The sequence below is a fragment of the Musa acuminata genome, chromosome BXJ1-2 (genome assembly GCF_036884655.1).
Source record: "Musa acuminata AAA Group cultivar baxijiao chromosome BXJ1-2, Cavendish_Baxijiao_AAA, whole genome shotgun sequence".
Taxonomy (NCBI): domain Eukaryota; kingdom Viridiplantae; phylum Streptophyta; class Magnoliopsida; order Zingiberales; family Musaceae; genus Musa; species Musa acuminata.
This window is the reverse complement of record NC_088328.1, coordinates 1,878,435-1,895,405: the sequence shown is the minus strand read 5'-3', so window position 1 is coordinate 1,895,405 and position 16,971 is coordinate 1,878,435. Positions and strand designations below refer to the sequence as shown.

Below are 16,971 nucleotides of genomic sequence, written 5' to 3'. Positions count from 1 at the left end.
AAGCATGCATTTTTCTTTTTATGCCAAATAAAAACATGCATTAACGTTTAGGATCGAAAAATAAATTTTGTCATAAAAACCATCAAGACCAAAAAATCACAAAAATCATCATATATAACTTCAAAATCTCATGCATAGAATAAAATCATAAATCATAGTATCAAAACATTTAATATTTTAATTACATCATTAAATCATAAGCATGATTTCATTAAACATGAAGCATTTTTAATCACAATCGGAAATCATCAATTTAGATACACATTATTTTTTCTTAAAAATATACATAGGATTAATCATTAGATTTAAATCTAACATTTTGTTCCTTTATCATAAAACATGTAATTTTTATTATTATTTTAAAAATTAGCTAGAAAAAAGAAAAGCATGATCCCCTTTTATTTATTTATTTATTTTTTATATTTTATATACTAATTTAAAAACAACATATGAAATGCATCAAGTAATTTCAAAATAAATTAAGGGGGTTTCGGGTGAGTCATTTACCTCATCGTCTAGAGTCGTTAAGGCGAAGTTCGTCGTTTCATCTTCATCGGTTTGCTCCTCATCATCGGATGAGCTCGATTCAACCCAAAGTGCTCCCTTCTTCTTTTGTTCATAGCAAGTAGTTGCGTTCTTTTTAAGTTTATTTTTATTTTTTAATTCTTATTTTAAAAACTTTTTAAGCTTGATTGTGAGAAGTTCAAATTCATCATCACTTGAGCTTTCGCTTGAGTGGTCCCTTTTTGTTCTAAGTGCAAAATCATTTCTATTCTTTGGAAGGTTGTTTTCAAGTTCATTTTGTACCATACAATTCATTTCATAGGTCATTAAAGACTCAATAAGTTCTTCGATCAGAAAATAGTTCAAGTTCTTTGATTCTTGTATTGTCATTATTTTTTAATCTCAATTTTTATAAAGTGAACATAAAACTTTATTAACAAGTTTGAAATTCAAAAAACTTTTACCAATTGCTTTAAAACTATTGATAATATCCGTAAAATGGGTGATCATGTCAATAATAGTTTCGCTTGGTTCTATCTGAAACAATTCAAAATCATGCATCAAAAATTGATTTTCGAATCTTTAACTTTACTAGTACTTTCGTGTGTTATTTTAAGTATATATCAAATGTCAAAAGCTGCTTTACAAATAGAAACCTGATTGAATTCATTTTTGTCTAAGGCACAAAATAAGGCATTCATAGCCTTTGTATTTAAAGAAAAAGTCTTCTTCTCCAAATCATTCCAATTGTTCATTGGAAGAGAAGACATTTGAAAACCAAATTCGACTATATTCCATAAATTGAGATTCAACAAAAGCAAGAAAACTCTCATTCGAATTTTTCAATATGTGTAGTCCGTCCCATTGAACGTGGGAGGACGAATGACAGAGTGAGCCTCTTGAAAGCCGAAAAGAGCTATTTCTCTTCGATGTTAAACCAAATGAGAAAAACAAGGCTCTGATACTTAACTGTTAGGAACGAGTTGGCACTAAGCGGAGGGGGGAGAATTAGTGCAGCGGATAAAATAACGTCGATTCTGAAATTTTCGTACGTTCGATAAAAACCAATATCAGAAATGCTAAACTTTGAAAGCGTACGGAAGAGTGTAATAAGAAAGTAAATAAGTAAGGCAGTTTATAATTTAAAGTAAATTGCTCAAAAGAAATGTAAACCAGATTTTTATAATTGTTCGGTCGTCGTGACCTGCATCCACTCCACCGATTCCTCTTCTGTAGAGACCACCAGCATCCACTAGTAGTCTTCCTTCAATGGGTGAAGACCAACTACCCTTTTATACCCCTCTTCTCCTTTTCACAGGTTTAGGAGATAACCTTTTACCACCCTCTTTTATAAGGTATCCCTCACATACCTCCCTTAGAACTCTCTCTAAGCTTTAGGATGAGGGAACTCAACTTTCTAATAGGGTTTACAATAGAGTTTTGCTCAATCTTTCTTCCTACTCCATGCAGGAATAGCTGGAGTATTTATAGACCCATAATGGCTACAAAACTTGGAGTCAAGATTCAAATCCTTGAGATTTCGGGGTACGGGCGGTACCACCGCCTACACTAGGCGGTACCACCGCCTGCAGCCTAACATTGGGCGATACCACCGCCTAGTCTAGTGGTACCACCGCTTGATAGTCTCTTGGAGACTATGTCTGGGCGGTACCATCGCCCAGACTGGCGGTACCACCGCCTGACATAGTCTCGGAGACTATGCTACGACGGTTTCACGTATTTGGTCACTATTTGAGCCTTTCATTTGGCCCAACACAGTCCAAACTTGGGCTTAGTTGGCCCCTAATTGAGTTGGCTTAATTACATTCTAAACCGACTCAATTAGACTCTAAACTAACTCGATCTAGATATAATCGATTATAAGCGAATCCTTGTTGTCCGGCATGTCATTAGTTCATCCAGCGCTGTCTAATCCTTCGGCGCATCGTCCTCTCCTTCGGTGTATTGTCTAATCGGCATGTTGTCTTCTCGCAACATCCAATCTTCTTGGCGCAATATCCGATCTTCTTGGCTCGATACCCGAATTCACAGCCCGAAGCCTTCTGCCGATACGTCGAGCGTTCCTCCGACCCGACGTCCAATCTTCTGACATATTTGCTTCGGCCCAATATTCGATTCCTCCTACTTTAATCAATTTACCTTTTCTGATCGACTTTAGCCCTGGGTTACTCAAAATGCTCATTAAATCACAAACACATCAATTGATTTCATCATCAAAATCCGAGATTCAATAATATTATACCAATTTATTTAGTTATAAGGATACCGATGAATATACTGTTAGCATAAACATTTTAAATTAAGAATTTAAATTTAATGAAGTTAATAGAACCTATACTAAAGACCGATGAAGAGGGTGAGACAACCGTATAGAGTGTGCTTTTGGCCATTCAGTGGAGTGGCTGAAACCAATGGGGGTCAAGTTCTTGAGACTTTTTGGAACTTGACTTTGACTTGAAAAAGTATGTGAACTTACAAGAAATAAATAAATAACAGCATCGAGGAGAGGCATTTAGTGCAATCTTCATAATGTAATCTAATCTGAGACCGGCACCGAAGACCAATTTAATCTTCCTCCAAAGGACAAGTTTTTGCAAGCAGGGATTTTGAAAACTTCAGTTTGCAAACAACACAGATGAATCCAATCTCTGAGGTTTTAGCAAAATGGCTGGCAGATGTGTGCCAACAACCAGAGGCACAGATGAACAGCTATTGAACATAGAGATTCATATATGTGAATGACTTCCTGATGATGTCAAACATAGCAGGAAGAGATCAAGCATGCATTGTATGACAGACTAATCACATGCTCCAAGTTCACAACTGGGTCTTGGTGTAAACACACAACAGACCTTGCGGAGATGAGGATGGAGAACATTGTAAGATAGACAAGTTGTGGCCAGCAGCTGCAGAACATCACGTTTCTTCACAACCACAGGATTAATGTAGTTCTCCTGCTTGCTCAAGAACTTTAAGCTTTTTTCATCATTTGCTTTTCAGTGAAGTTAGAACATCAAAAATCCTTGGGTTCCGTATTCAACATTGTCCTTTCCCCCCCACGATTCTAAAGGAAATTATACATTGATTTGACACCGTTAGGAAGAATCATCCAATGAAATTGATCTGCCAATCAACAAAACGATGAGAATAAACATACCTAGCCAAGTTTTTGATGGAATAAAATCTCATAAAAAATCAAAATTAGGCAACAAGTTCATCTTAATATCACCATGAACTAATCTGAACAGCTTGGGAGATATCAAGATGGTTCAACCGGCAAGTTCCAAGAAGGACCTCTGGAAGCTCTTCTTGTGTATCACCCTGCATGTTACCAACATGAAAAGGTTTTTGATACAAAAGAAAATTATTTTTCTCCTCACATGCCTTGAAGAATATTAGTTTCATCATATTCAAATTAAACTTTTGATTGTTTTGTTGCTTGTTTCTTTGGTCATAGACATGATCTGACATTGGTGCCAAATTAACATATATAACCTGATCCAGGCAATTTGATAAGAAAGAATTCATACCTGAATCAGGAATGCCATTTCGATCACCAAACTATTCAAGTAACCAACAACAAGACTGACAACACCCTTGGCGATTGATGATGAACCAACATCGATCGCGAGCTGGATATTCACATTTATACAAAGTATAAGCTCCTAGAAATAATAATCCAAGATGGAGTAGCTTTAAAATGTGCATCAAGTCATCCCATCTCAGAGGATTTGTAACATATTCTCAAGGTGACGATCATTTGAAGAAAAAAGAGGCATGCTTAGATAGAGGACATTTTTAACCAGTTTTACAGTACATGCATGGATGTCGTCTTAGATTGTTTAATAAGGTAGGAAAAACATTTCTACCACATATTGGCAAAGATTATTGCAAGTCATACTGCATTACATCATGTAACCTAAATTGGATGCACCCACTATTCCCACACCATCTTTGAGTAGCAATATTACCTTTGGCTCCAAGAATTTTAGTTTCCAACCATCCAAGAGAATTAAACTTAGCAATAGGTTAAATACCCACACATATTACTAAATATAGATATTTTCCAAGAATTTTGAACAGTTAAGTTTGGTTTTCATCTAGACTTTACGGTTAAAGCTTATGCTTTTGGCAATAAAGTTTATCCAAGTAACCTTTCTGTTGCTAATATTTGAATAGATCCAAGAAATTCTTAATCATGGTTTGCAATTTTGCCCAAACAAATTGGTACCGATCATTATCCAGTACATGGACCAGGGTCTGCAGTACCAAACTGTACCGCCTGGTACGGGCGGTACGTACCTGTCCGACAGGTTACCGGTATGCGGATCATCTGTTACCGGTCCGAGTGCACTGTAGCACTGTACTACAGTACTCGGCACACCTGAGTGTACCGCTAGGTACACCTGGGTGTACCACTCGGTATACCGTACCGTACCGGTACCGAGCCCAGGTCGAAATACCGGTACGGTACGGTATTGCGAACCTTGACATGGACCACTCCCATTTCAGGCCGTTCGGTTTGGTCCAATTAATATATATATATATATATATATATATATATATATATATATATATATATATATATCCTCTCCATTTCGATGTTTGGAGCATCAAAATCATGAGCCCTCCACTCCATTTCAATGCACAAAGCATCGCGCCAGCTCTCATTCACTGCCACCAACACACTTACTGCCTCCCATGGACCTCTTTGCAGGTACACTTTCTCCTCCTCTTCCTCCACCGCCTCCCTTCTTCCTTTATCTTCGTTCTTCTTTTTCCCTCCTCCTCAGCATTCGTTATCATGCTATATTCTAGCATACCATGTGTAGATACACTAGATTGGACCAAACTTATACTAGTCCGACCATGGACCGGCATAGGTTTGATATCTGAAATTACATTCATGGATTTTGATCAGTACCTGAAATTGCATTTGTTGATCTTAATCATTAATTTTTGAAATGGGAATTGATGATTTAAATTGCAATGGGAATCATGCCTAGCGAGTATAATGAATCAACAAACACTCCATGGATGATTGCTAGAGTCACTCATAACACAACATATGCAGAAGTTGTCAACAAATATATGCATTAATGATATCATATTCTCATCTATAACTCAATAGTACCAGTTGTAAACACCTTGATGTTTCCCTAGTGTCAAAAGGGAATTACCTAATGCAAAAAGCTCTAATTGGCATTGTGCGAAACTTTGATGTAGCTAGCAGCATATGTAAGCTTACCTCAATGTAATTGCTCCCGTGAAAATAATTGATTTCAAGCGCTTGACCGATTAGACATGCTTTCTTACCAACACTTTGCTTCACTAACCATGAACCCTGAAGCACCAAAAAAAAAATCAAACATATAAGAAAAAAATAATGTATAATTATAATAACCAAACAGATGATAGCTTGGAACCTATTAGTTTCATGCGTGCATACCTTTGATATACATGGGATGAGTTTAAACCTTGAGTTCCTATATGAATCATCTCCTCTCACAAAATTTTTAAGAAAGGGAACATTTTCCAATGGAGTGTCCATCATATAATATAAAGCTAGACTGTATGTGGTCAAACCTGGGACCTATTTGCATAGACTATGATCAGAAACTTGGATATTAAGGATTTACTTTTTGGCACAGGAGACTGGTATCACCTCCATGAATTTAGAAAAATCAAGTAACATACCTGCATGTGCACAACAAAGAAAAACTCGCTGCCACCTTGTGCTGCATATTTCTGCAAGATTTAAAGTTTAGCTTTTATGACAAAGAAATTCCAATAAGAGTATAACTATTGTGTATTATAAGTGATATCTAGAGATACCTGAACAATCCCCCCAGTTCGATTACCAACATTATCTTCACGCTTGTCTGATTTCAGCCAATCAGCAGCTACCATCTGCATCAAGGTAGTATTGGCTTTTACCTACATAAAAGTTAAATTGATAAATACTCTTGCAACAATTCAAATTCATAAAACATACGTGATAACAAGTTTCAGCATGTTATATTAGACGAATCTAGAAGAACTGTCACAATTCAATGATGATAGTGCACACTAGTGGTGCTTGCTGTAGGATGTGCTTGAATGCTTTGAGCATGCAGAGAGGAAAGCCTTCTTGTTGTTTAATGTGTGTGATGATAAGTGGTATCATGTGCATTATTTGGAAGTTCTGTTATGAGTCTAAAGTTGAGGAGGCTTTGATAATGGCAATTTGATGTGTAAAAGAACTGGTAAACACATGAGTGCACATAAGTTATCATGTGTGTAGAATAGATGATCTAAATCACTGCCTAAACTGTAAGACAGTCTAGATAATCACCTAAGCCTCCAGCTGCTTAGCTAATGGTCATATATTTCAGACCTTGTTGAGGACAGGTAGCTGACAGCTACTGACAGTACTGAGTTCCAAAATAGTGTTCTGAAAGAAGGGATCATCACTGAATCATAGCATGTGAACAAAGAAGGGGCATATGCTGATAAGCAGGAAAAGTTGGGTGGCCAATATTTTACAGGTAAGCATTACTTTGATATCTTTAGCCCAAAAGTTTTGAGTGCTTTCTCATCTTGTCCAAATATTTGTTTGAAGGAAACAAATTTTCAAGCACATTACTTGGATTTTCTGTTTCCCAAGGAAATATGATCTTGACTAATGTAATTGACTATCAAACAGAAAATAAAACAATGGTATCCTCTCAATTTATGATCACTAAGGATGATGGTACTTAATTTATATGATACTGCTTTGATTAGAATAACCACAAACCTAAGATTAAAAGGAATCTACAGAAGATTTAGAATTCCTTAAGTTATTTCCCAACTGATGCTAGGAAAATGTAGTCTTAAGCATGTGATGATCATGCACTAAGTTTCGCCAATTGCCTAGCAATTTTAAGCAAAGAACATGTCATTTCTTCAGTTTTAAGTGAAACAATATGAACATGTAACTAAATAGGCACCTTTTGATGGTCGTGCAAGTAAGATTCACCACGAATTGCGAATGTAGAAGGATCTGCCATTGCCCAACTACAAGCCATTCTACAACTTGGATCTTTTGGAAGAGTGGTCCCATAGCTACATGGCATGCTATCTCCAATAGATTCATCTTCTAATTCAGCACAGAAATAACAAGTAAATTACATAAAATGCAACAGCAACTGTCAGGATAAAACAATGATATCAGTCTCATAAAAATCTAAAATAATAGTGTGGAACCTGTGATATCATGTAACTTCTTTATGAAAACTGCAGTTGTAGGTAACTTGTCTTGGCATTGGTCTTGAATTAACTGAGAAAAAAAATATCATGCAAAATATAAATAACATGATTTCCCAAGACGAGAGCAGCATGAACCAAGAAAACATGTTTGTGCAACTTCATAATTTTCTGGAGTATATAACATTGTTATTTCAGCCATCGTGGTTTAAGATATGTGCAGTCTAATAACATAAATGTACAATTAACTTATCTTACTTGGTTGATCTTCAAGTACATGATGCTTGTGAATGCCCACAAAACATGTACCACATGTGATCAGGAATTATATAGCCATTAAATTTTGCAAGTGAATCATTTCGATACTGAATAAACTGGACTTTTTTACAATCAAAGATTAAAGTGCAGTTACATACATGAGAACCACGAGGCATTCATCTTTCTATCAGACTTCTCTAGGTCACTAATGCAATATACTTTACATATCATATTAGATCTTCAGTGAACACTGTCAGTTTTTGGAATGGTCCAAGCCTACCAGTCAATAGCAGCTCAATTCCTTTAAGTACTCGATGAGATTCATGATAAGTTGCATTCAACATGTTCAAGTATATAAAATATGACCATGGCAATCAATAATAATTAACATGGAATTTATTATTTTAGCATGAAACCAGAACATGGGAAGGGTATCACTATGGATATATCTATGAAATTCATATGAGCAACAGCATGATGTGGCATGAAGATATGAAGCACAGAACTCACTGTGTCATTGTATGGATAGCATATGGATGGCATGAAGCACCTCCTAGTTATCACCATACCTGTGCAGCTGTGCTAGTAATCACTAAATCAATAACTACATCATTATCTTCATCACGGCTTATTTGGATTTCTTTCATTACTTCTGGTCAGCAAATTAAACTACAGCCAAGCCCAAAAAGAAACTACAAAGTACGAACAATTACTAGGGACATAGATGCTAGGTTTAAATGGATTGAACAATTACTCTGTTTGAGAAGGAAATCAGCAAATCTCAATATTTACTAATTCCCAGAGAGGTGGACGAGGAACAAAAATAGAATGGTAGAGAAGCATTATCTGCTTTCCAGCAAAAAAACATCACATGACGAAAGTCTAACCTGGGATTGCATGCCTTCATCAGAAGGACAATAGTTTTCTGTTTGATCATACTCTGATTCAGTAAGAACATCAAAGAATTCATCAGCTGCATCATTCAGTTGATTTGATGATCCATTTCCAGGATGTCTGGGAGGAGACATTTGTGACTCTTCTACGAAGTTTTCAATTTTACTATTCTCATCCACTGTTTGCATGTCTAGTTTAATTTGTTCCTCAATCTGTGGCAATATAATCTCTCTTGTCAGACCATCTAATGTGAAATCTGAGAATGCACAGTTACCAAGTTTTGCACGGAAGAATTCTCGAAGAGCTGCTCAGTACATAATTGAAAGTCACATTCAACACACAATCAGAAATCATAAGATAGAGGATATGTTATTGGAAAATCACAAAAGTATTTCTCATGATAAAAACAATACCTGCAACCCTTCCTAGCATCTTCATTGTAATACTTGCATATGAGGTAAACATATTTGATTTCCAAAATTTCCAATCAATTGCAAGCATATGCTTCACAACTGATTGTTTTCCTTGGTTCACGGGAGATATTTCATAGCCTCCACCTACAACAGGCAGAACAAAGAACAACTCAAATATTGACTATAATTAATCTTGCATGCTTATGGCAATTTAACCCAGTCTTCACCAAAGTTTCATTGCTAAATAGTAAGCATACGTTACTTTTAAGACAAGCACGGACATAGCCTCTTTCAGGTTGGCATTTATAGTGGATCACTGAGTGGTATAGGATAACTGTTCAAAATTTTAAAAAAGTAATAATTAGTTCATGGTAAAACTCTGGTCATGAATTTTTTCAAGAATTAATAAATTGCAATACCATATGTTCCATCATCTTCCTTCCTCCAGGAACGCTTTAATATTAAATCCCTTCTTTTCATTCCCCTGAAAAATCAATGCAATAGTATCGAGCAAGAGGTGATCAGTTACTAGCAGACAACTCAATCTTTAAAAATATTGGAAACCATATCTAACCATGGTAGCCAATCACCACGCAGCTTCTTGTGGATAATATCGGTGTGTTCATCCAAGCTCTCAACCACATTACCCTCCAACAGGCAAAAATCCCATCTGCAAGATATTTAAATGCTTCGTTTATTAGAAAAAGTACAGTAAAACCTATGTTTAGTAAATTGCATGACTCAATTATGAATTTGATTTCCTTTATTCGTCCCTCTTTGACTGACAGTCACAAAGCTTTCTTAAATTTTGAAGACCTGGTACCAGATTGCTCTAAATCTGCCTGTTATACATAACTGTGGTTTCCATTGTATACCTGTGGACTAAAGAATCCTCTGATTATATTATCACAGAGGGCAATGATTTTGTCGAATTGCAATTTTTTCTGTCCAGTGTTTTACTTGAATCAAATAGTAAATCACCATGGCACGAATAAAAGAGCACACATGATGTCATATGACATAAAGCTCTGGACAGTTAGAAAGTTGCAATCTTACTCTGATCTTGACTGTCCAAGAGACATCACTGTCTGGAAAATGGCCTCAGAAGATGCATCAATGACACCGACTGCCATCATACCTGGATGATCATCCCTATGCTGAGGAATGTAGAATTTTTTTTAGTTCACCAAGAAACCCATGATCATGCCTCTTTTGGAGTAATATAGATACCTTGGTAGGAGAACCAACATCTTTTTCTTCTTTAAACAGCCGTAAGCCTATATGAAAAAAAATATTTATGTCTTCTAGAACTTCAATTAGAAAAATAAAAGAAAATTCCAAGATATTACCATTTTTACAGCCAATTATCATCCACATGGAAGGAGAGATGGCATCAAATATCAGTGGATCAGCATGGATACATGAGTGAACTGTCCAATCTAGAGAGTTTGAACAAGGTAAGAAAGTATAACAACTAGGTAGAAAGAGATTGGACCAAGCCAATAAAACCTGCTAAGGGATTGACAAAATAATATGAACTATTTTGTGTGAAAAATAGATCGGACCAAGCCAATAAAACCAGGCTTACCTATGGAGTGCATGCGACTCCTCACATTCCTGTGGTTCAACCTGGATATTATGATACTAGTCAATGAGAACTGCATAAACAAATGCTTTAGCAGCATATATCCTAAAACAAAAAGCTGACTTATAACATTAGGAAGCAAAGGTTAGAGTCAACCATCATGCTTCATGAGACACAAAAGAACCATGTATGCACATGTCCTGGAGTGCACAGTTCTAGCCTACGTAATATTTGGCACCATAAGGATCTTGAAACTTTTAACAGAGACTGGTCTGGAAGACAACGTAGATTAAGATCACAAGTACTGCCACAAACCTTCATCTATGGAAAATTTCTTTGATGTAGCCACTACAAAATAATTCCAACTCATGGAAGGATAAAGGCCATAATGATATGTTACCCTGTTTATAACACAAAAGGAGACCTAGAGAGAAATGAATAAAAATTTGTTTCATTTGTTTTGACAAAAGATCATCAAAGTTTAACAGTCCAGGTACTAGATCTATCTTAATAATAAATATGAACTAATAAATAACAACTAAAGGAAACCAAACAAGTAGCCCCATGTTGGTTGAGAATCTTTTGTCGATCTATGCGAAACTCATTTTATCCTAGTCCTTCCGGACAATTCAACATGAATACTGAAGCTTATATAAATCAGAATTGGCTATCACTCAACACAGAGAACCTTCAAGTTACTAAAAACCACCCTTATATAACATATGGCATTCCCCACTAAGTAGCCTTCCGATTTTAAATTTATTTTGTCAACCATAAAGCAAAGCAGCTTAACTTTCAACTTCATATTGGATAAAGTTTTGTATATCCATAATTTAATCTGACAATATATACATGTATATAAACATATCTAACTTGACGCTGAAATATAACCAATTTGACTGAAGTCTGTGAAAAATCTTTTTCCATCACTTCAATATTGTTAATGTAATGCTTCTTCCATATCTACACTCACAGTTGTTAAACTTACGGAAGACCGAAAAACCAAATAACTGGGTCATGTCAGCCTGTATAATTTATCATGATTGATATTGTTGAACCTTGAAAGCATGATATGCAAACATTGTCTAGCTTCTGTCCTTTTTTATTTCCTCCATTTTCTTGTTCCTTCTCCTCATGCAGTGCATTTTGGTCTGGGCCCATGTTGTCATCAAAGTTCACTTTATTTTGTTTTTTGTTTTCCTTTCAGTTATCTCTTGACCTATTGCTCCAGCTATTGTTAAACTATATTTGTTGCTACCTACCATCAATATTTTCATTTAATTTCAATATCTTTTTTCTCATCATTTCACTTTTATTTTTAAAAATTCAGTTTTTTTTGTTTTAGGCTATACTTCTTCTTTTCCTTTCCATTTGCTTCTACCACTGAAATGATTTCTATTATTTTATTTGTTTTATCATGATTTGCTACTAATTCTGCTGCTGGTGCTTAAGTGCATCTCATTTCTTTTAGTTGTGCTGTTACTGTTTCTGTATCATGGCATATTATTGCATCCTCTTGTTTTCTGAGTCATATCATTGATGTCACTTTCTCATATCTTTCTCTTTTTGTGCAATTACATAAGAATTTTTTTATTTGTTCTTTTCCTGTTTTCTTTTTTGCACTTGAGACTTAAGAGATACTGCTTCCTAATTATTATATTTTTCATAGATAGTCGAGCAATTGCATTTTTGTTTTCTTAATGAAGTAACATCTATTGGCACAGCTACAACAATCTGGCCTCGCTTTTGCACCTTTTTTGTTTCGTCAACTACATGAATGAAAATAAGAAAATAAGAAAATAAGGTGGTTATTTTGTCATTGAGATATTTTTTTTGAACTTTTTAGATGTGCCACCTAAAGTCCATTGGCTGGTCTCCTTGACGGTCTAGGCACTACTTAGGCAGTTAGGCTAATGCAGTCACAAGGCCACACCCACACAACATTGTCTCTTCCCCCTTATTTTCTTCCTCTTCCTGTATAATCTCATAAATTTCATGATGATGCTGATCTAATAGCCACTTGTAGCATGTAGAGCAGCATAGGAACTGCTAAATGCTAGACAAATTGGGCATGTAACCTAAAAAAACTGTAGCTTCAACCATGCGACAAGAGAGCAATGTTTATATGACCACAATGAACCAATAAGATTAGCACGCTTGTCAAAATTGAACTACTATTGCCCAACATGAAACTAGCTAAATGTAAAGAAATAGTGATGTATGACCTAAAGGATTGTCGTCTTCTCTTTGTACAAGCCACATTGTTTTCTTCTTTGTTTGGGTTCTCCTGCAAACACCAAAATATGTTATGATATATATGTTAACAAATATTAAAGCAACCAGAGAAGGCACCAAACCATAAATGCAGCTTCAATTATGTTTCTGATCCACCTAGCTGCTTCTTCAGAGCTCCTTGCGCCCAACTGCAGTATTAAAATAATCTCAGACCATTGCCAAATGACCAAAATCAGAACCGGAAACCAAGAACCAACTACTGGTACTTGTCGCTCTAGGCACAACCAATAACATTTTGTAAATATCATAACACATTTTGGTGTTTGCAGGAGAACCCAAACAAAGAAGAAAACATTTACAACCAACTCGTGCACCTTTAATTGATTGCTGGGATTGGAAGTGCTACAGATGGTAAATATATATAAGACCTGGCAACAACCAATAACATTTACAACCAAGAAACAAGCTTTGTAAAATTTTGAAATTGTGAAATGAACTGGAAAAGGTAAAAGTATGTTCTGCAAGTAAAGATAATCAGGGATCGCCTTTACATTTCTCTGTATGCTCTCTCGACCATTGTCTGTGATACGCGTGCTGGAACAAATCAATACACTTCTTAGAGGAACCTGAGAGTACAACAGATGCACATAACGAGAACTGATGAGAATTTTAGCATGATCATTATGCTTTTTCATGAATACAATGCTTAATAGTCAAACAGTTATGAGCCTATGCAGATATCCAAATGGAAACTTCACATGATAGAAAAGAGTCTAGAAAAGAGATTCATGCAATAACACACTGACCCTAACACTTACTTCCGCTACCAGTAATAATCAAACTTGAACTTCTAACAATATTGTCAAAACTCCGACTTCACAGCGCTTCCTCTTGTTTTCTTTTGCTTTAAATATCATTCAACCAAGAAATTAATCAAGAGGCACTTACTAGAGAACAAAAAAAGCATCTTTGTCTCTGAATTGGTTGTTCAATTGTATGGATTTAGAGCACATGTTCCTTTGAATGCCGTCAAATGCCGTTTTCCATTCGGCGACATTAAATTCAACACGATCAGAAATCAAACAGAACTCCGACAAAGAACAAGAAGAAACAAAAATGTCCATCATAGAAAGAAGAGCAGTGCCCCAAACATCTCTCTTTCCAACAGACCCAACGCTTCGTATTCAACCAATCGAAGAAAAGATTAAAAGATCCCATCTTTTTCCCTAACAAACAAACCAACAGCTAAAAAATCTTTCTCTCTCGTTCTTTATCCAAACGAAACAAGCAAAAACGCATGTTTCTTTCTTTTCTTGAACGAAATGGACGGAACGAGTACGACAAGACAAACCAAGAAATCAGTGGGGAGATGCGAGGGGGAGGGGTCCCGAGTACCTCTCTGTCGGACGCCGGCACGCCTTTGTAGCAATTGAGGGCGTTACCTTCGAGGACGAAGTATCTTTTCCGGGTGTAATGCAGTCCTAGACGATTGCACCGGACGAGCTGCAGCCACCCTTCCATGTTTCGATCCCCTTCGTCCCTCTTAAAGATACACCTTGGAAATCCCTCCCTCTCTCTCTCTCTCTTTCCGAGCTCAAATGCCTCAGAAAGGTGCGACCTTTTTGATATTCTCCTACCGCCGAGGAAGATGTAGGAGGTAGCAAATCCTTAGCAGCAGCAGCGACCGTAGTAAATGTTGAAGTTGGCAGCTGCGGGAAGCGAATCAATGTTCGATTACAATATGTGTTGCCGCCTTGCCGGTGGTGGTTGTGATAAACATGTAATCTTGTAAGAATTACAAAGAGGGAAGGAGGGCGGGAGGTGCCGTTGTAGTAGCAGTAGTAGTAGTATATATATGTCGGTGATGTCTGACGCCACCTTTCCCCTCGTCTCAGAGAACGAGAGAGGGGACTCAGAGGAGGCCCAATTAACTCCAAATTCCCACCACCTCCACCACTTCCTACACCACCACCAACCCTTCTTAAGCTCCTCTCCTCCTCCCTTCCTTGAATTGCTCAAAGCAATACAACCAATTCTCCTTCTCTCTCTCTCTCTCTGTCTCTGTCTCTGTCTCTAAACTTGTTGTCCTCCTCTGTCTGCTTCAAAAAAAGCCACACAATTGTAGGAGCTCCTGAGGCAAACCATGAGTTGGCCGTGGTGCCATCCTCACACGACTATTGCTTTTATTTGGCATATTAACTGTGACAATATCAAATCAAGACTGCAATGTCCCACCATTTGGATGAACAGGATTCAGCATCCATCCTAGAATTGCTCTTCTTTTTATGTTCTTCAATTATAACTCAAACAGGTAGCTACATTTTTATCTCTCTCAGAAGCCTCTCAACCTTCAAAGTTGACATGGACTCTTTTCTTCTTAGGAATATGTGTACTATGTGATGCAATAAAACTCTTTTGACTTTTTTACTTGAAAATACTTGTGTTGCTTCTAAATTTTCAAAAAATAACATGACTTTATTGTTTCATCTGACCTTCCACAAAAATTCTATCAAACTTAGACCAGTCTAAAAGTCCTCTTCATGGATCTTCCGATGAATCTCCTTCCACTAAAATCTTTTCTATCCTTAATTTTGTGTATAAATAAATAAATAAATGGTTTCTTTGTACTGGTAACATTCTGACACACAACTACTAGATTCTAGAGTCGGAAGACATGTACTCTGCTTCGTCTTTCTTGTCGCAATCAATACATGCAGTACATGGGTGTTGTGTGTTAAAAGAAGAAATCGAATCATCGTTGATGGATCATTTGTTTGCTGTGCAATGCAATGTACTGCTACATTTTGATCACTAAATTTTAGTGGTGGAAAAAGTCTTTGAGTTTGTTTAGGCAATAAATATCAGGGAATGGGTAACGAGGGACACTAATGAGCTGGTCTCCTCGGTCAAAAATGGCAAAGTGGTAGGTGCTAAATCATTGACCAAAAGGTCATCTCCCATATTTGGGAATGAATTCTTGTTATTAGTATGATAACGTGTGGTCCTCTTCCTCCTTAGATTCTTACAACATCAAAGTCAATGGCTCACTTCATCCTACCTGTAGTTTTAGGCCCATATTTATTTTATTGTGTGCCCTGTTATTTTATCAGGTTATTTATTTTTTTTCTTAAATATGATATTATTTATTTTTAATAAAAAAGGGTATGTTTCGTGAATACACTAGAGGCTCCGATCGATATTGAATATAGAGAGATAATATATACAATTTTACTAGACAGATTAATTTTGTGACTAAAATCTTGATCTATAGATAGTAAATGAATAAACTTTGATAAGTATTTTATAAAATTGGTTTTAGAGCTAAGATTATTTCTCTCCAAAAATATAATATTTCAAAAAAGAGACGACAGAGAACAAGACCTTTTTGTTTTTTGTTTTTTTTTTTTAAACTATCACTGGAGTCATAATCTGATCATCAGAACAAGCAAATGAGAAAAAAATTCACATCCAAATGTTTTTCCTATGAATTATTATCTCTCAAGAATTTATCCTAGTGTAAATTAGTATGCTTAATTGCAAAAAATATTGAGTACTGAATTGTGTTGTGTTATAAGCTATATAAAATGTCAAATGCTATCTTTGTAGTGGTATGCTCATTCGCCATACAAAAAATAAATTTAACGTGTATCATACGATACATAATTCACAGAAAAAAAAAAACGAATTAATAAGAAACATCTTATCTTATTCCTTTAGCAATGGGAGCATAAGAGAGACCATGAAATGTGATTTTTCTTTTTTATATCTCTTCCCAAACTAAAATAGATTGCATAGTCCCAGTATCAATAAACAACGTTAGATAAATCAGTTGTA

General features: G+C 36.1%; 1 protein-coding gene across 1 annotated transcript; it reads right to left on the bottom strand.

The window, feature by feature from the left end:
- Positions 1 to 3,655: 3,655 nt before the first annotated feature.
- On the bottom strand, positions 3,656 to 15,301 carry LOC135594636 (protein ENHANCED DISEASE RESISTANCE 2-like). Its single transcript, XM_065085025.1, has 23 exons — positions 15,280 to 15,301; positions 14,533 to 14,804; positions 13,689 to 13,763; positions 13,512 to 13,565; positions 13,260 to 13,325; positions 13,128 to 13,189; positions 10,906 to 10,946; positions 10,667 to 10,756; positions 10,548 to 10,594; positions 10,374 to 10,474; positions 9,892 to 9,987; positions 9,737 to 9,801; positions 9,580 to 9,651; positions 9,318 to 9,461; positions 8,898 to 9,208; positions 7,743 to 7,825; positions 7,497 to 7,668; positions 6,361 to 6,462; positions 6,223 to 6,273; positions 5,975 to 6,118; positions 5,774 to 5,869; positions 4,056 to 4,157; positions 3,656 to 3,846 (listed from the first exon to the last, which is right to left on the bottom strand). Exons 1-23 carry the CDS (start codon positions 15,299 to 15,301, stop codon positions 3,751 to 3,753), a joined length of 2,364 nt encoding a protein of 787 aa, XP_064941097.1. The 3' UTR covers positions 3,656 to 3,750.
- Between the last annotated feature and the right edge of the window lie 1,670 nt (positions 15,302 to 16,971).

Coding starts and splice junctions, on each gene's coding strand:
- LOC135594636 (XM_065085025.1), bottom strand. CDS start 15,301: ATGGCACCACGGCCAACTCATG. Junction 9,802..9,891: donor CGTGGTGATTGGCTACCATG/GTTAGATATGGT, acceptor TTGATTTTTCAG/GGGAATGAAAAGAAGGGATT. Junction 4,158..5,773: donor ACGGGAGCAATTACATTGAG/GTAAGCTTACAT, acceptor GTGAATATCCAG/CTCGCGATCGATGTTGGTTC.